The sequence below is a fragment of the Manacus candei genome, unplaced genomic scaffold, assembly GCF_025592945.1.
Source record: "Manacus candei isolate 608988 ecotype Guabito, Panama unplaced genomic scaffold, ASM2559294v1 h1tg000057l, whole genome shotgun sequence".
NCBI lineage: Eukaryota > Metazoa > Chordata > Aves > Passeriformes > Pipridae > Manacus > Manacus candei.
In genome coordinates, this window is record NW_026138105.1 from 9,046,524 (window position 1) to 9,066,488 (window position 19,965).

Genomic DNA, 19,965 nt, shown 5'->3' on the forward strand with positions numbered 1-19,965 from the left:
TGCCACCATTTTGCAAATCATCATAAAAACTGGTCTTTTCTTTCATTCCTTGGAATATTTGCCCCTGCTGTCTTCAGAGGAAAAGGTCTGATGTCAATAGGGTAGTATTGACTGCTAAATGAAATCCTGTTATGACACACTGTCACACTGGGCAGGATGGAGATGTACACAGTGGTTGACTTTTAGTGCTGCAGTTACACACAATGTCTGATCACAGTTCATATTTTCTAATTTCTAATGTCAGAAAACCAGAATGACATTTAACATATGTGTATATTATATACATTATACATACATATACACACAGACATGCCCAAGCAACTTCCACTGTTTCAGTCACCAATATCTATTCCTGGCTGTACTGGTGACTCAAAGAGGAAAATGTACATGTCCCAGCCACTCCTGCCACGGAGCAATCCAGTCCTTTTGCAAGGGAACAACTCTGTGGTTCAGAAAAGAGGGATTGCTCAGGGTTACAGAGATGGTCAGAGGACTGTGGCAAGATGCAGAGTCTTTGACTTCTGAACTAGTGACATGAATCACATCTCAACTGCAAATAATTTTCACTGGAGAGCTCTGCCTGGTTATCATGGATAACAAAGATAACAGAGGAATATGATCCTTCTGCATTTGTAGGGTGTTGTGTCTGAGCCCTGCTCAGCTGTAGTGCTCCTTACTTACATTAGTGTGTACAACTGCTCCTTGCACACTGACCTACACATCACTGTCACTCTGATATTCCTGCTCTTCAAACATTCCTGTTTTATTCCCAGGATCTGTCTTTCTAATAACTTCCTTTTCAATGCATGTCCCAGGTACTTTGCCAAGAAAATGCAAGAAAGAACTGCTGGCAGTAAAACTACGGAACAGACCAAGTAAGCAGGAGCTGGAAGACAGGAATATTTTCCCGAGGAGGACGGATGAGGAAAGACAGGAAATCCGGCAGCAAATTGAAATGAAACTCTCAAAGTAAGTGCTGGGAATGAGAACAGGGAGGAACCTCCCTTTGCAAGGGAGTGTCCTCTGAGTCCTGTCGGATGAGACACTGTGACCCACCCCCAAGTCCATGCACAAACTGATACAGCACATTTTCAGCTGTCAATCAGCCACAGGAAAAAAATAAATCTTAACTCTTCAGTCAGGATTGCCTTGATTCCAATAGACACCAAGACAGAAGTCAGTGTGGGAGACAAAATTCTGCCAAATCTACCTGCAGCCCCACTGATGTAATCAAGATTTTGAGGTCCTGCTTTAACAAAAAGAGTAATATAATTATTTATTAACCTGGTTTGGCTTTGTCAGCACTAGCTGAATTTGAGGATAAAGGCAATCATTCCAGCTACTTGCACAGGGGAAAGCTGCTGTATTGGGGGTTGCATTGGTGCTTTAAGGAAGAGGCAGCATTGCCCTCACCTGGGGAAGGTACCTGTGTCGGTCCAGCTGCAGGCACAGCAGGATGGTCTCTGGTTTTCCTCAGTAACCAGGGCAACAGGGTAGTGCTGTGAGAGAAAAAGCATCACTGTGGCTTGTAGCCTAAAGGAAAGATTTAAGATGACTCTGAGGCTCAGACTGCAGCATTTGGTTTGTGTATGTCTGTTTTTTTTGAGAGTTCCATTTGGATATCTGCAAACATGAATATTTTAGATGAGACAAAGTGGATTGTTAAATAATCTGTGCTCTGTCTGCCCACACTGGGACAGTGAGCGCTGCTCGCCGCCAAAATGCTTGGAATCAAATTGAGAAACATGAATAGAAGTTCATTTTCAAGGCTTATTAAATATTAAATATCTCAGGCCTCTCCTGAAAGAAACATTTATTGATATTTAGACTAGCTCATTCATGTGTGTGTGCTTTTGATTAAACTTTACCTCAGGGGACAGGGAGTGAGAAGCACACACATGGATCAGAGCACGAGTCCTGAGGGACCAGAGTTTGTGCAGGAAAACATCCCTGCCAGCACCACGCTTGTCCTCAGCTGAGGAACGTGCTGTTCAGTGAACAGAGATGAGATTTTGGGTGCCCTTCAGGATGCCCCTGCCCCTGATGGAGGCATTGCCTTCCTCCAATCTCAGTGATTGCGTGACAGCACTTTGCTCCCAAAGGAAAATGGTGCCTCGTGCCAGTGACTGCACAAGGCAGTGCAGATGCCAGACCCTGTCACAAAAAACATGTCCATCCCATACAAGTAGAAAAGATCCTATTACAATTTGCTTTAAGTTCCAAAAATTACAGGCAGAGCAAATCACAGACGTGTCCCATTAATAACTATCGGAAGGAAAGCACCACAGCCCTGGACCATCTGGATCCTGCAAGCCTGTGTATTCATTGCAGGGGAATATTTAAGCTGCACTGCAATATTGCTAATTCCAGTATTATGGCCAGTCAATTGCTCATAAAATCTCTTCACAGGTCAGGAGCCCAGTTTGATTGCTCTAAAATACACAAAAAAAATGGTTTCTGCCCCAGTGCATCCCTAAAACCAAGTTCACCCGTCACAAAGTATTCACTGAATGAGAAGGTTATGTCACATCCAGCCACATCTCACACTGCTGAAATGCCTGGAAGGTCCCATCTCCTTTCAGTCCAGCCTGACTTCTGTTAGTGTGAAAGGTCTAATGGAATTGCAGCTGCAGGTGGTATAACTACAGGCTTTATCCCTTTCTTTTCATTCATCATTTAGCTTGCTTAATAATGAGCCTAAGGAATTCCTTTCAAGGGTTCATGCCTGAAGTCAAATGTCAAGGAATTCAAAAGGAAATTGCTGGACAGGTGAAGGCAAGGGCTGGTCATGACCAGGAGGTGTCTATAGGGGAATGCAGTGAAGGGACCCTCCATGCTGTCTGCTCTGGTTTTGTGGAACAATCTGTGGGTGCAGCCCATTGATCTCATTGGTGATGTCTAGAGGTTGGCTAAAAGCCATCTTTGTTCCAAGTGCTGGAAAACATGCCTTCATTTAGCTCCTTCTTCCAGGAATGTGGAATACTGAGCGCATTTCGGGGAACAGACGGTACAGAGATTGCTGGAATAGCCAGGAATGGCAAAACAGATTGGAAGCCCTCTCCCACACAACTTCCAGCACATATGTGGGCTGGCAGAGCTCAGCTCAGCTCTTAACTCATCCACCAGAATAGACATGAGCATGCAGACAAGCTCAGGTGGTGGATGCATCAGGAAAATATTTACACCAGGAAAAGCAAGTAGGTGTTCAAAAATACCCAACCACCAACCAACCAAGTAAAAATGGGTATTGGTAAAGGGCAGAGAGTTAAAGCCCAGAGATATCCCTCTGGAATTTCTGACTAGGACTCACCCCACAAAACCCAGACCACCCCAGAGCCCCCACTCAGCACAGTCTGGCAGCAGCATGGAAATGGAAATTCTTGGATGAGATTTTGAGGTCTTTACATTCATTCATTTCACTGGTACTTGTGCAGCATAATCTCTTTGTGACAACTTGGAAGTTTATAGCTAAGGAACTTACTGCTGAGTGCTGAGGTGGGAAGTACAGAGCAGGAAATGGGATCCAGTAGGAATGTCTGCTCTCTGTAGGGTTTTGCCCCTACCTGTGCAAGTGAGAGCATGTTCCTGCTGCCATAGTAGTAACACTTGATAACAGCAAATCGTGTCCCATCAGGTTATAGACCTGTTCTTTAGCACAAAAAAATAATGTATGGGCAGATTAGGGGGTAGTTATTCAATAGCTGTCAGCATAAGAAGGGCAAGAAAACAAGATCAATATTTTTCAGCACAGTTGTAGGATTTGATAGTCTGTAGCTGTCTAGCAAATTGCCTCAGTCCCACAGCTAACACAGCCTAACTGTACTCTGGAGGAAAAGCTGTGCTGACATACCTAATGTGCAAAATACATCAAATAATAGTGTTTATGTAACTTCAGAAATGGGGAGACAAAAGAATAACATCTTCTCAAAACCACTGTATTTTTAAACGGTTCTGGTTGTAACACATTTCAACAGTAGCTGTGAGCCTGCTGAGAAAATCAACTCTCTGCTATCACTCTGATGAGTCTTTATGAAGTCAAAGCTAAAATCCCTTTTTTTCTTCACTTTCCCACTTATTCCATCTCAAAAGAGAGACTGAGGAGTTCTATCTTTTGAGCCAAATTCTACTTTTACAGCAGTGCAAATCCACTGACTTCAGACTTATTATTGACTGACAGCAGCATGAGGATTCCAGGAGTCATTTATGTGCAGTGCTGCTTTTGGAAAGTGTATTTCCTGTATTTCGTGCTCCCAGTCAATTTAATCTACCACTTGTTGCCGTGGAAACATGCACTTCTCCCTGCTCCTCCATCCAAGATGGCAAGATTCCATTTTTCCCAGATTTCCCTATGCTGTAGTGCTTCTCTTAGTAATTCATGCATCTCCAGTGCCCCAAACCATGGTGCACACTTGCAATATTCTACTGTGCATTAGGCAGCAGGGCTCCCAGGAGATCTTGGTTCCCATTAGTATGTGCTTGGAGTACAGATAATAAGCCCTCGATGGAATTCAGTGAATTTGGAGCTCTTTGTGTCACGAGGCAGAAAAGACATTTGCAAGTACAATTATTTGCAATATCTACTTTCTGTCTGACAGGCTCATGTTGTTCTAGAGGGGGTTTTAGCTGAAACCTGGGGGAGTAAAATAGTTGCCAGACTGAAGAGTGATGCAGGAAAAGATTGCTTAATTAAATTTGATCTCTGACTGTTTAGAAAGTTGATGTTTGAGCTTCCTGGGTCGCTGGCGCTTTTCAAGAATGCCTTATATAACCACAAAGATGCTCCAGTATTACTTAGTGTTCAATGAATACATGAATTCCTGGAAAAGATTATACTTCATGTTCTCTTTCACCTCCTTGGGTATTTGCATAAGTAGACAAGATGTGTTAAGTGGCACTTGAGAGATTATGGAAACAGGAATTCACATACAGAAATGGGGGCATCGAAGGAGCCAGACGGGAGGAACGATGGGTTTGTGGACACACAGCAGAACCAAAACTTGAGCACCTAAAACTGATCTTTACCACATTGAAAATCTTGGCCTGGGTAAGTGGATCATGCTGGGGCAAGGCTTCTTGGCAAAGCAAAGTGAAAAGCAGGTATCTTTATTCAGTACTTTACCACATCTGGGATCTGTAGTTCTAGTGCTGCCCTGAGGTTCTTGGAGGGCCATTTTCAAGTTGACTTGCCCAGAAAGTGCAGCTGTAGCTAAAAGCACACTCAGATTAGAGCCTGGTTTGTACCTCAGCCTCAGGTAACAGAGTGTGAAGTTTGCGGTGCTGCTTGAGACAGAACAATACCAGGCTAAAAGCACTTCAGATTTGGAGCCTAAAATACAGCCTGACAGTTCAGCACAGAGCCATCACAAAGGAAATGTTACCTACTGATGACACAAAAGCTGCCCTGTTTCCCAAGGATGGCACGACCAGTGCCACTTCCTCGCAGAAATGTCTCAGTGCAGCTTTGCTCACTGAAAAGGCATCAGCCCTCCAGATTGAGAGGTTCAGCAGGAAACTGGGCTGAATCCCCAGAATTTAGGGGAATATTTTTTTTTACTTTGACCAAAAAGGGGATGTGTGTGCCCAAACCACTAGTAGCCCTAAAGAAGAAGTTAAGTAGCTACTGAACTGAGCCCAGTTTAGAGACTCACCTAAATTCACCTGGAGCTTAGCAATGTTTTTTGATGAAACTCCAACTCCCAGTCATTGCACTTAAAATCAGGGAAGTGCCCTGATTTCAGAAGGCTGGGAAGACTTGACACAGATTCATTGCAGAGACAGAAAGGCAAGGGCAGGCACAAAGAACAGCTCAGCTGTCAGCACTAATTAGCTATGTACAGTTTAATGCTTTTCCTTCTCATTTGGCAGCAATGAGCCAGGTAGCATCTCCCTGATGCTAAAAATAACCCCAAGCACAGCGTGGGCGGCTGTGCAGCCTCAGCTCCTCACATGAGACACCAGCTATTTATAGAGCCAGTTTAATTCTGGGGGCGTGTGTGGAAGCCCAGGGAGTCTCCTGTCTCCTCTGCACCAGACAGAAGAACGTGATGGTGGTGGGGGATGAGCTGGGGGCTGCTGTCAGTACATGCTGCAGGATTTTATTAAGAGCTTCCACAGTGCCTGAGTGCTGTGTGAGGATTTGGGGTTTTTTTAAAATGTTTTGTCCCTTTTCGGTTATGGCCTCTGCTTTTCAGGTTATAGAAAAGAAAAATACTGTGGGGAAGGGAGGAGGTGCAAGTGATGGTGAGATTTTTTTACGCTGCCTCCAGGATTTAGATGGCCGGATCCCACAGGCATTAATATTCCCTCTGCCCTTCCTTGGTGTCAGGCAGTGGCACACACCTAAAATCCCTACTGTGAACACAGTGACAGACAGCACTGGCCTGGTCCAGGGGGCTGAGGTTTAGTGTGTGCTGCCAGAGGTACTGAGACAGCATTCAGTGATAAAGATCAGAAGGAAAGGGAGAAGTCTTAAGTGTTTTTATCATCTCCAAGCAGTGAGTGAGTTCAACCTCCTGTTTACAGGGCTTTTCATGTCCAAGGGAGCATTAGAGGAGCTTCAAGTACATCTGTACACACTGTACCTTGGCTACACTGTCCCCTTGTCTTTATGGCTGAAGAGCTCTTGAGAAAGGTTTGTTCCCTTTCAGGTATTACACCCACAAAAATAGAATGATCTTCACTAACACGAATCCCTGGTCAGCAAATAAACCTGACCCCAAGTACAGGATCATACCAGGCCCTCTGGATAGAGGCTCTTTAATCAGAGGCACTTGCTTGCTTCAGCAATGAAGCAGTGCTTGCACAATTAATTATGGAGCACCCTGGCAGCTCTGGGCAAGAGCCGTGATCTGCAGCTGAAACACAAAGAGCAATTTGCTGTCTCAGACCAGCCCACAGCTTGTCTGGCAAGGATTTTTGAACACACTAATTCATTTATAAAGGGTTGAAACAGGGAGGACTTAATCTTGTGTTATTTTTTTGATTTCAACACATGCACAGGACCCAGAGCTGCTCTCAGGGCAGGTGTGTTGTGCTAAGGATTCAGCACACACCTCCTGCTGAAAATGGTGGCTGTTTGTGCAAACATGGGGCAGTGTCACTGCAGAGACAGGAACTTCTGCCAGGGGACAAAATAAAGTTCCAAATTCCCAGGGCACAGCTGATGAAAGATTGTCTTCTGGGAAGACACTATCTCCTCACACTGCTCTGTTCTACTTCTCTGGCAGTGCTGGGAATTCATAATCAAACATGTTTTCCACAGCACAGTGAAGGCAAGGGCAGCAGGTCAAAGCACAGCAGGCAAGGGAAGAGAGGAGCAGCAGGTGAAAACACAGAGAGGAATATACAGGGCCTTTTCTGGGACACAGAGTCAATTCCTCAAATAGATCTTCTGGCATAAGTGGTACATGTGAAACTAGAAATATAAAAACCAGAGTTCGGAAAGCTGTAAAATATCACAGGGGAGCATAATTACATAAATAAACTTACGGGAAAACTGCTAAAGCAAGTGTAAGCAAATAAGGAAAAAAACATCTTAGGGAAGAAAAGAGTGCACTTGCTTTGCCAAACCGCCTACAAATGGGAGCATGTGTTCAGGCTCACATCCTTCCTCAGAAACTGGGAACCTACATGGGCCTGGAGATCTGGGCTTGAACAAACTGTGAAGTGACAAGCAGTCATAAACCAAAATGGAAATGCAGAGAAAGCAAATAACACTCTGTAATGCTTCACCTTTCACTGGATTATGATTCAGGTCCTTGAGCTAGTTGGAGTCTGCAGCATAAGTAATTACAGAAAGAAATTACTTTAATTTAATTTGCAGAGCTTAATCGATAGAGACCAAAGTGAGCTGCTCTGGTTGTCACAGTGATTTGTGCAAACCTGACCAGAACAAGGTGCTGAAACAGTTGTGAGCTCCTGATAACCCAAGGGTTGAGCAGGGAGGGATGCAGACATTCATTCATTCATTCATTCATCCTCTTTGTGGGGATGGTCACTGTGTTACTGAGATTATTTAGGATTAGGGTTTTTTTGTTCGTTTTCCATTAATGAAATTCAGGAAAAATGTTTTATACACTTAAAGCCAAGCACTTACTTCACTGTAGTTGGAACAGAAGCCAGATAGGAAGGACAGTGTGTATCTGAGAGACTATGAACTGGCACAAGTAAAATCTCAGCTAGAAAGGGGTTTACTTGCATGGTTTTTTCAGTTTTAACATATCCATTTCAGATGTGCCACTTGAAAGCATGTAAGAACAAAAGAGAGAGAGAGGGGAAGTTTTGCTGTTGTGTTGGTTCTCCTGCCACTTGCCCTTTAAACCCAACCAAATTTAAATGCAGACTGGATATAAATGAGTGTCCCCATCAGTGTTGCTGTGAATTGCCTGCAGAATACCTAAGTGGAGAGAAACTTCTCCCACTAAATTTGAAGCGTGGCTTTTAGTTTGGAGAAGGGAAAAAAGACAAAACTTCCTTACTGTGGGGTGTCAGCTCTGCACCCCCCATACCTGGAGGGCACATGGCTGTACCACAGCAGAGTTAGTGCTGATTTACGGGCAGCGTTGGCAGATGAATCATCTGCACCTTCGCATGAACAACTCGGGCGTATTTTTGGATTCTCTTCCAAGAACTGTCTCAGCACATGTGAGGCAAGGAAATTAATTCATATAGAGCAGTTGCTGCCTCTCCAAATACTGTGAGAGTTACTACAGTTTCCTCCTCCTGTGGCTCTGAGCACAACTTGTGTAGCCTGGTTCATTCAGGATCTTAATTCCTCCAGGAATCAGGCTTGCTGCTTTCATATAGAAAACTGGGTCAGTCTGGCACAGTTTTTACCTTTCTGAGAGAACTTCAGAGAAGGCAAGGCAGATGAAAAATGAAGAAAATAAATATTTAGAAAATAGGGAGGGGGGGAGTGAGAGAAAAAAGGTCAGAACAGAAGGTCATTGATTTCAATCAGCCACTGCTCGATAGATATTGTACAGTTGTATCAATTAAAACACAGTTCTAGCTAAATCTTTTGGATTCCATTGCCTGTGCCCACCTGGCGAGTTGCAGCTCTACAATCCAGTCTTGTGGGGTTTTTCCTTGGGAGCTACTTGTGTCAAACAGAGCACTACAAGTTTCCTTCAGTATCTGTTTTTGAGGATAATTAACTCATCCAAATGGCCTGAACACTTCCTTGACCTTTTCAGACTCTGGAAAGTATTTTTCTCCCCTGAGAAGCACTCTTATTTTCTTATCTTTTTCTTTAGCTGTGACATGTAACATACCAAAAGACAAAAGAAAAGAACTCCCAGATTTATCACTCCTTGCTCAAGTATTTACCCAGTGTAGTTAATAAGGAACAGGTGACACCTTTGGAGGTTGAGAACCTGCTTCTGTTGAAAATCCACTTATGCAGAGGACTGTATCAAGACAACTAGGAAACAAGAACCATCAAGGTGGCAAAATCTGAGTCTTAAATCACATTAGAAACAGGAACTTATATGTAGTTAGTCCATTGCTGTGCAAAGATGTGTCAGTTATTTGGGTTTTTAATATTATACAAAATACTACTCGGCCAAGAGACAAACAGTAGAATAAAACCATGAGTGCCTCACTGTTGAAAAAGAGCTCTCAAAATCAAGACTACACAGCCCACAGACAAACCACCAGTGTCATTTTTTTTGAGATGATCATATTCATTAAGCAAATTAAATTCTGAATGAATTAGTACGTCATTAATTTCTCAGAAACCATGTTTAAAATAATAATAATAAAAAAGCCAGGCTCTCCTAGCAGTGTCTGCAGAGAGCAGCTGGCCTGGTGCAAAGAGATCAGGCTAATTTGAGGGTGTCTGCAAAAGCCATATTGTGGCCAGGCTGCACTGCACCCCGTTATAATGATCACTGGGAGTGGCTACAGCCCTTCCAAATACCTCTCAACTGGGGCAAAATCCTCCTTCTCAAGGAAAGGTTAAACAAACCAGGGCTAATGGAGTAAGGAAAGTTATATTTATAGGCATCATGCAGTTAAGCTTAAAGAAATCCCTTTAGCAGAAGATGATAACCGGGAATGTTATGGCATGTGGGAATGGCAAGCTCAGGTGTGCAGGAAGCTCAGGGGCAGCAGGACTTTGGGTGGACCAGGGGCCCAGCTCTCAAATGCTGTGACTCACTGTGCATCAGCTGCGTGAAAAGCGTGCTCCAAAAGCCTAGAAAAGCAGGGCATGATGGAGAGTGTTTGCACAGTTAAGGCCTCTTCCAGCTCTGAGAGGGCACTGCCAGCTCACCCTGCTCTGCTGAGCTCACCCCATCCCAGCAGTCATTCCACAGGCAGAGAACAGCTCTGAGGAGACACGGAGGTGGGAAAACAGAACCAGAACACGGAGAACTCACAAATGTTTTCCTCACAGCCTTGTGCTTTGACAGTAAGAGACAGTGCATGTTGTACCATAACAAATCATAGCTGTACTGTCAAGAATAAATGCTCAGGTCAATAGGGAATGTTACATAATTAAATTCTTACATATTATTCAATTGAAGAACCCAGGTTTCAAAAGCTCAGAATATTCTGTTCTGCCTGAAATTTGCCAGCAAATTCTGTTTGGATTTACATGGCCATGAGCAAACACAGGATCCTAAACAAAGCTAAGGAGGGTCCCAAAAAGTTTTGGGGAAGAACAGACAGAAAATGAGGATGACATTGTAAAATTCAAATCCTCTCTACATTTCCCTGTAAGTTAGCCTGTCTGCAATGCTCAGTGTCACACACAGTGGCATCAAGTGACAAGTCATACTACTCACCCAGTCCAATTTAAAAACAAAGGAAAGCAGAATTACTGAAATACCATTTGCAGAGGGAAGTGAATAAATCCCCAGAGGGTCTGCAAATCTGGTTTTCCAGACAAGACACTTTGCCACACTTTCCTGTTCTGTACCACAGAGATAACCACATAGACCAGCCTTACAGAGCACTGGGAGAGCTGCTGGGGAAAGGACTACAAACCAGGGGAGTGTTGAGACCAGGGCACTTGCACTTTACAGAGTGTTTGGGTTGCTTTGAGCTGTCAGTGGGATTTCTCATAACGGGAACACTTTGCACTGAAAATCAAGACACTCTCAAGAGAAATTCTGATAAAAAGTAAGATATTAAAATCAAATAAATAAAACAGAAAAAAAGAAGCAGGGTTCAGAGCCTGCTATGGGCAAAGGCTGTGTGTGGCTCTGGCCAGCCAAGGCTAACGACAGTGTAAGGGCAGGCTGTTGGTCTAAGTCTGTCCTGAAAAACACTGGGCCAACAATAGCATGCACGAGATAGACAAAAAATAGTGCAACAGATGGTGGAATGCTGTCTGAAGGCAGGGATATCCCATCCTTTTGGAGATGCTGTGTGGGTGAGTGACAGGCGAGAACTAGAAAGTCCTTGCCTTGCCAGGGGGGATGTTCCCAGAGAGATTCCTGCCATTGGGAGCAGGTGTGCAGCTCTCTATCCCAGCAGCATTTGCAACTTTAGGAATCCCTATAATTTAGGTTTTTTTTCTTTAGGGATTACATAAAGTGCTTGGAAAGTACTGCATCTTCCTTGATTTACTTCAGTAATCAAGAAAACCATCCCTTGGCATGAAGGCTGACATTACAAGGGGTTTGGAAGTGCCCCAGGATGTCCATCCCTGCCAGGTTCACACAGCTTGAGACCCCCAGCTCCAGGGGAAATCCTTGCTGCTGCTTTATGCAACACCTTGCAGTGGCAAATACACCTGCAGACTTTTATTTGTCTCTGCACAGACTTTGCAGATTGCCAAAGGGTTCTTTATGTACTACTGCAGCTTACAGGGAACAGAACTCCCACTGCATGGGGAATTCTCGGCAGCTCAGTATCCATGGTGAGAGTGGCCATTCCCAAACCATTCTGCATTAAATGAGGGGGAGGAAGAGGACTGATACACTCTGCAGAGACAGGCTGACAGGCCACACATGCCAAGATTGCTTTGTCTGCTCTCTGCAAATCCAGCTGTGGTTTCTTCCAGTGACCCAAATCCCACAGTTGCACACTGCAGTGGCATCTGTTGGTAGGGGCAACTGTTTATAGGTTAAATGGACAGTATTGCAGGATCTTACTGCTGGCTCTGCAGCAGTGAGCATCCAGCTGAATCCAGGACATCTTGGGGCACTTCCATCCATGTACTGTATATATTTGATACACTCTGGAACACAGCTAGTGCTACAGTCCGAACTGACATGTCTTTCTGTCATCCTGCCCCTGTTCCCTCACCCTGCAGTGGCTGGCATTGCATTCCTGGCTGCCCAGGAAGTTGAGCCACGAGCCCTCAGACACTGAATTTTATTTGATATAAAGCTTAACTTCCTTTTTCTTCCTTATTTTTTTTTTTTTTTTGGTACATATCATTACCCAGCAAGCACCCAGGAGCATGGAACTGTTTCAGTAGGAGATGGGAAAGTTTCAGGACAGTGACAGTCCCCACCACTGAGCTGAGATTTGTTTCTGGTCTACTGATGATTCACTTGCAGACTCCCTACTGCTGCTCAAGCAGTTGCTATCAGAGTTGATTTTGGTATTGCTTCAGCAGTGGCAGATGTCTTTATTTAAAATAATATAATGGTAATACATACATAGTGGGATAGAACTGGGATTTATATGATTCATTTTATTTGCCTGTCCTGAAGCATCAAACCCACAATGTTCTCAATTTGCCCAAACTTGAGACATGTAGCATTGCTTTTTTCTCTTTCATTCTGTGGGAACACAGGGCTCCAGAGCTGTACTGTTTCAGAGAAGGGGAAAAAAAAAAAAAGAAAGAAAACCTATTGCCTTCCAATGAAATATTATTAGCCATTTTCAGTGACCTGCATAGTGTGACCCAGGTCATAACCACCATGTGGTTTCCATTGGAACACTCTTCAATATGCATTTTAGTACAGAGCCCTAAGCCCTGATCAGCCTTCAGCAGAGGAGGGGCACTGGGAGGCTGCAGCACTTGCACTGTTATTTCAAGAGCTTGTTCTTTGAGCACTCTTTTTTGCTGAGCTATTTTTAGCTTGACTGTATTCCCCAAACCAGCTCTTTGCCCAGCTGCAAGGCAAAGCAGAAGTAAGAACAAGCAGTGGTGCTGCTCACACTGACATTGCTACTGAACAAAGCACTCATCAAACTACAGACTCAGAACATGTCTCTGGCTGAATAATCAGTTGTACTTCTGTCACCCTAGTGACTAAATATTGTAATTCTATTACAAACAGGACAGATCCAGTATGTAGCAGCTCTGTTAAACCACAGAGTGGGGAAGCAGATGGAAGGGAGAGGAGAAAATTCCTGTTCTTTTACATTCACACCCCAATGTCAGAGCATTAGTTCATGTGTAGTAAATTAAAATCATTCTGTGATGTCGGTCCTGCAGTGTGCCACAACATCCTCCAAGAGTCCTCATCTGTGTGTTGGGAGAGGTATGAAAGCAAAAGCCTCCTGAAGGGGATGGAAGGATGCTCAGCATCTGCACTGAGCTTTGCAGCAGGCCTTTGAACCAAGGCTGGCTCTGCTCCCCTGCTGTACCTGGCCTTTCTTCCTCATACATTGAGAAAAGCAGGGACCCAAAGGTCAAATGCAGCAGGGCTTTCACAGGGGGTGAAAACAGTGATTAGGTAAAGCCTTCTCCATCTGAATCCTCTACCATAATTAGATCTGGCCCTGTTGGTGCATCTCAGCCCACAGAGTGCTTATCACTAAGTAGCACTGTGCAAGAGCAGACCTGTCACAGGGTGTGGGTCGCTCAGGGACGGTGGGTTGTGATACAAGGGTCACGCTGGGCAAGTATGTGGGTTTGATTCCAACTGAAATCTGAACTCCTCATTGCAGGCCTTATATCACAGAAATTATAGTGATGGACAACTGTAATTGCCTGGGAGACGAGAGACAACATAATTAACTGAACTCGTGCTGATTCGCAGCCTTGAAAATGCAGAGAGAACTAAAGGCCAAACGAATAAGTAACATATGTAATTAAGGCAACATGTACAGCCCCTGTGTTTATCCACAGTTTTCTTATTTGGATGCAAAAAATAGTTCATGAAGGAACATAGACACAAATATTGGGTAATTTTAAAGCATGCAACTCACAGTATCTGCCACACCAACTCACCCTTTTCATACTGCTCTGAGCTCCATTCACAGAATGGCACCAACTACTCACAGGATGATACTCAGATGCTCCAAGGCTGGAGCACCTCTGCTATGGAGACAGGCTGAGAAAGTTGGGGATGTTCAGCCTGGGGAGGAGAAGGCTCTGGGGATACATTATTGTGACCTACCAGTACTTAAAGGGAGCTTATAAAAAAGAGGGAGAACGACCTTTTACACGGTCAGAGAGTAATTGTTCAAAGGGGAAGAGTTTTAAACTGAAGGAAGATTGTGTTAGATTAGATATAAGAATGAGGATTTTTACAGTGAGGGTGGTAAAACAATGGAACAAGTTACTCAGAGAGATGGTGGATGTCCCATTCCTGGAAACATTCAAAGTCAGGCTGGACAGGGCTCTGAGTAACCTAATCTATTTGAAGATGTCCCTATTCATTGTAGGGGGGTTGAACTAGATGAATCTTTAAAGTTCCCTGCCAACTCAAACTATTGTATGATTTTCCTGTTATGGCAAACCCTGGCACATCACTGAGCTCATGCCAGAATTACCTTGGGGTGAAAACAAGTTGTGTCTCAGTGTCTGCCTTCTAATTTTGCACAGACAGTAAAAGAGAAGTCCCTCCCACCACAGATTTACTACTACCCATAATTGTACATGCCAGCAGTTCTGCACTGCCACAGTGCAGCGCGTGGGCGACTCAAAGCCCTGGCACACATCCTCTTCACAGCTACTTATAGGAAGGATGAAAATAAACTGCTTGATGAATTGAACATGATGTTCTGGTAACAGAGATGCCAATTTAAGAGGCAGAGCCTTGGCCTCCTGATGGGCAGCAGACACAAGCAGCTTTATGAGAAGCAAGCACAGGGCACTCCCATTTCTCCTCCCTTTGGCTGGACTGGAGCTCTCCTGTGAGAGGGATCCTCCCCACCACCTCCCTTCCCAACTCGTCTGCAAAACCACCTGACACAAAGACAATCAATGCAATTGCCTCTGGCTACAGCTCATTTACTGATGGCTGGATTGATTGCTCACTTGTCAGTCCAGCGTCCACAGGCACATGCACGTGTCCAAGTCTCCCAGTTCACTGCTCCCTTTGAAGATTATGGGAATCACATGGATCTAACTAGGAGCAGCAACAGGATTCCAAACTATGTCTTTTGGCTTCAGTGACAAATCCAAAAGAAATTCAGTTTTGTGACAGTCATACATCCAGATACTGTGCAACAGATATTGTGCAAAAATATTTTTGGACAACAGAGGAACATATTTTGGGGACAGACAAGAAACCACACAAATCAAGAACCTGAGCTGTTTTCACTGGATTCTGCTGAATGTTTGCTAGGCAGGGGAGTGTAAACCTGTAAGAAGAGCTAGAAAAGAAGGACTGTCTGAGGTGTGGCAAGTCAGCATAGCCCCATATGCACACAGGTGGGCTGTACCTCATCAGCTATTCTGTGCCCACAACTGCAAGCCCACAGCTTGCTGTGGCTTTGCTGGGATGCAATTCCAGCACGGACAACGGAGATACTGCTGAGGGTTGCTCTGAGGACAGAGAACTTGGCAGTGTCTCCTGTTCATAGGAAATATTGATGCATTGCCCATCTGACAGCAGACCTTGATACATGCAGATTCACAGACTGCTGAGGATTCAGTCACCTGTAACAGTCCAATATTGTCAACCTTGCTGTAATGCTGGTCCCATTCCCTTAAATGTGAAGGAGTCAATCTGGCTGTGTGAAGTAAATATCGATCTACTGATCAGCAGTCCCAGGCACATGTGCTCACATTGGGCTCACAGACATGTGACCTTGCTCCAGAGGGGAGGAACAGTTTGTGGTTTCCCCCTTGACTCTGATGCCAGCACATGTCAGACACAATTGTTAGCGGGACCTCCCCCTGGACTCTCATGGTGAAGGGCTGCAGCCCACTCCACCAAACCTCCTAGGCATGGGGCTGGTAGGGCAGCACTCTCCTGCTCTCCCCCTGGGCAGCCTGTTTTGCTGCAATTATACACCACACGTGTTCATCAAGGGGAACAGCCAGACATGGTGGATTTACTGCCCCTTGGGGAGCCAGTGTGGAGCCCTCACCAACGTCACAGAGCTCCCATGTGCACATTGCACAGAGAAAACAAACACCTCGAGGCCATGTGCAAACTCCCAGCACCGGAGGTGCTTTGAGACCCACAGTGCACATGGCTGTAACCTGTGGGGTGTTCTTGGGGCCAAGCAGGTGACTGAGCTACACCTGCACTGACCTGCTCCTCTCACCCACAGGAGTAACAGTGGAGAGGACATGGGAGCAAGGAAAGTATTTGGCTTCTGAGATGGCAATATATACATGGCAATATACAGATTCCTCGAGAAAACATTCTAAAGGTAGACTGAAAATACACCCAGAACACTCTGCAAGGTTAAACAGCTGAAGAACACTTGCTGCTTGGAGGTTTTTGCTTACTTTGCACAAAACAACAATAATGCAGAACCTTTGTAACCTTTCTGACCTTAAGAAATAGCTGCACATGTAGTGCTGTGTGCCCATCCCCTTCTATCCCCACACTCTTATGGTGACTACTTTAGCATTATGAGGAACTATTCAGATTGTGGTGTCTATCCAAACTTGGAGCATCACTGACACACGTACAGCAAACTCTGAACTGTGTCCAAACACCATTTACAGAAAAGCAACACTGGTGCCTCCAGTTCTGCCCAGTTTCCCCAAGGCAGCCGCAGTTGCCTCTGAGGAGCTGCCAGTTCAGCTCCACTTACTGCTGCTCTTGGCATCCCTCACTTTAAGCTAACAAGGAAGCAAATTCCTGGACTGGATACTCTTAACATGAGACCACAGCAATACCAGTGACACTGTGGGAGATCTGGACAGAGGTAGGACTTTCCTGTGTGTTATTTGAGAGCTTTCAAGAAAGTTTCAAGACCTCCCCAACAACAGCTGGCCCTGCAAAGGTGTGCTAAAGGAGCACTCCTGCCTCAGCAGGCAGTACTAAAATACTCAAACCTAGATTTTAATAACGTCCAGGAACACAACAGCATTAATTGGATATTTTTTCCACAAACAAGAAATAGGTATCTAAATCAACCGAAAGGAAATCATTACTGTGACACAACAGGAGTGGTGGACTACGTGAGTCCTCCCTGCGGAGCTTACAGTCACCTCACTGAGGTGAGTCCATGTGGGGCTGCGAGTCCCTGAGTGAAAAAACAACAGAAATGGAAAGCACAGGACTTACCCAGCCACGGCCACGTCTGTGTTGCAGCAGTGCTGGAGCCTTGTGCCCACCTCAGACCTTCCGATGGCTCCTACAGAGTTGCCGAGCAGCACCACAGCCAGGCTGAGAGCAGGATGAGCCCTGCAACCACCCACACTCAGGTGCAGGGACTTTGCTGGACCCACAGGAAATGAGCCAGGACTCTGATTGAAAATGGCCTGCACCTGTCTGCTACAAACCCCTCTCTTTGCAAAGCCTATGGAGACCATCCAGAGTCACGGAGGGGTCAGTTTTTAGCCTTCACAACACCTCCATCATGGCAGGTGCCTGCTCCACACCCTGGCTCCCCTGCTCTGGTGATAACTGTTATTCAGCTTATTCAGTTAAACTGTTATTCAGTTATACTGTTATTCAGTTTATTTTCATCGAGCAGGATTTGAGCATCCCCTCTCCAGACCCTCAGCCTCTCAGTGCCAGGTTCCTGGCCTGCGCTCCCCGGCCATGGCGTGAGGGGAGCCGGCAGCCATTTTCCCGGGCCAGGCGTCCCTGAGGTTTCCAAGGCCACGGTGTTGGCTGTTCGTAGGGATGGACAGTCCCTTCCAGGGAAACACGTCCAGCTCAGCATGCAGGGTGTGTTTCTGGTTCTACCAGAGGCAGGATTTAACGTTGTAACAGCTTTGGAGAAAATATGGAATAAATATCCAAAGTAGAGCACTTGTTGCTCGGAGCCCCACAGTGCCCGGAGAACAGCTCACCCGAGCAGAACCACAAACTCATCTGAAATGGTTTCTTACGTTAAAGCTCCCTTCAGGAGGGATGTGCATTTTTCACAGGGGTTCCCCCTGCTCTGCTGAGCCTCTGCCCCACCAGGAGCCCTCAGGAACGTGTTTGTTCTCTCGCTCGGAGCCTGACTGCAGCCTCGTTCTGAGGGAAGCCAGCGGTGTCAGGGGGGCCGAGTCCCCTTCTGAGGAAACGAGGGGGGTGAAGTCCCCTCCTCTATCCTCCCAGACCACAGAGCAGTTCAGGCAGGACGGGCTCTGCTCACACCCACAGCAGCCATGCGTTTCTTGCTCTGAGGGATGACCAGTCAAGGCAGTGAGTTCACTCTAAAAGCAGCCACGCTCCTCCTGGGTGCAGGAAAGCCCCTGCAGAAAGGGTCTCTCGTGCCCTGATTCCCTCCAGCACAGCTCAGGGAGGATATGTGTGTGTGTCCCCGGGCTGTGCCCGCAGTCACTGCCCCCTGTTCCAGCCCTTGTGGAGCATCTGGAGTCCTTCACCTTCACCAACTCCCTCATATCCCCTTCACCCCAAGCCACCCCACAGCAGCTGAGAACGGAAGTGAAAGTTTTGTCTGGGCAGAGAGAGGCTTCTCCTGAACAGAAAAAATAACACATAGACACAAAATGTCCCTGTGCTTTGGTAGCTACAGTGTCAGTGGGTTTTTACCACTTCTCATTTGATCATGACTCTTGCTCTATTTGGTGTTTTCACTCCATCTCATTTCCTGAAATCCTGTTAGAATTTTATTTCGAAGCAAAATCCACGTCTCGTTTTGTGGCTGTGACACAAAGTTTGGAAGTGTGGTCCATAGCTCTGAAAAACTCAGGAAAAAACCTGTAATGCCCCCATGTACACACACCCCCATGTACACATGTCTGCACCTTTTCCTTCTGCTCTGTGTAAAGCTGAGGGTATGCACAGAAATATGGGCACTTAGTTTGTATTTATCAAAGCCAAAAGGGGACACAGGGTTTTAAATAATCAACCATTGTACATATTATAACTACATATATATATATATAAATACAGAGCACTCATATGCATTTGCATTCTCATACTGCTTTAATCACTTCTGTTAGGCTTTTAATCCCTCAGTGTACAAGAGGCTTCTGGAATCTAATGTACAGATTCAGGAGAATCTATCAATCTTGCATGGCAGGGCTGTAATTAAGAATGGTTAAGTGAGAGGTGTGTGAGCAGCAGGTTGGGTAGACCTCTCATTTGCAGACAAGCACTCAGAGTAAGTTATTCTTCCCTGATTTATATTATAAAATGCACTTTAATCTGTTTCAAACAAAACCTATTCAGAGTTGTGTCATTTCTGAGACATACAGGCAAATGAGTGAGGATGGAAAAGTCCAAGGGTAACAGGAACTAAAAATACATGTTTAATTCTTTACTAGGGCATTTCAGTGTAATTCCAGTTTGGATTATTGCAGCTTCTGCTGCTGGAATATCTGGCTTATTACTCAACAGAACCTGGAGGCTGGGAGAAGAAGTTTAGGGGATACAGAGTGTTACATAGAAAAAATGAGAGTTAGGCTGTAGGTGTTTCCTAAGCACAAGAGCTCATGTAATCTAAATTTTCTGTGGGAATCTGTGTAGTAGTTGTGGTACCTTCCTGTTGCCAAAGATGAGAGTTTTTCCAGTGATCTCAGGGAAATTAATTAAAAAAGGGTAAGGAGTTGTTGGTCTGATAACACAAGACTGCAGAGTTGGTTGTAAAGGTATATTGGCTAAGGCTTACAAAACAAGGAGAAACTGGAATCAGTTACTCTTACCAGTTCTTTTATGGTCTATTAACAGTTACTTAATTTTTCCATCT

General features: G+C 45.1%; 1 protein-coding gene across 3 annotated transcripts in view; it reads left to right on the forward strand.

Annotated features, from left to right (window-relative positions):
* The window catches only part of PHACTR3 (phosphatase and actin regulator 3), a 101,176-nt gene that overhangs the window by 71,293 nt on the left and 9,918 nt on the right, over positions 1–19,965 (forward strand). For all 3 annotated transcript variants that reach the window (XM_051803092.1, XM_051803094.1, XM_051803093.1), the window contains exon 8: positions 816–969. In XM_051803092.1, coding sequence (XP_051659052.1) covers positions 816–969 — 154 coding nt within the window. The remainder of the gene's footprint in view (positions 1–815; positions 970–19,965) is intronic.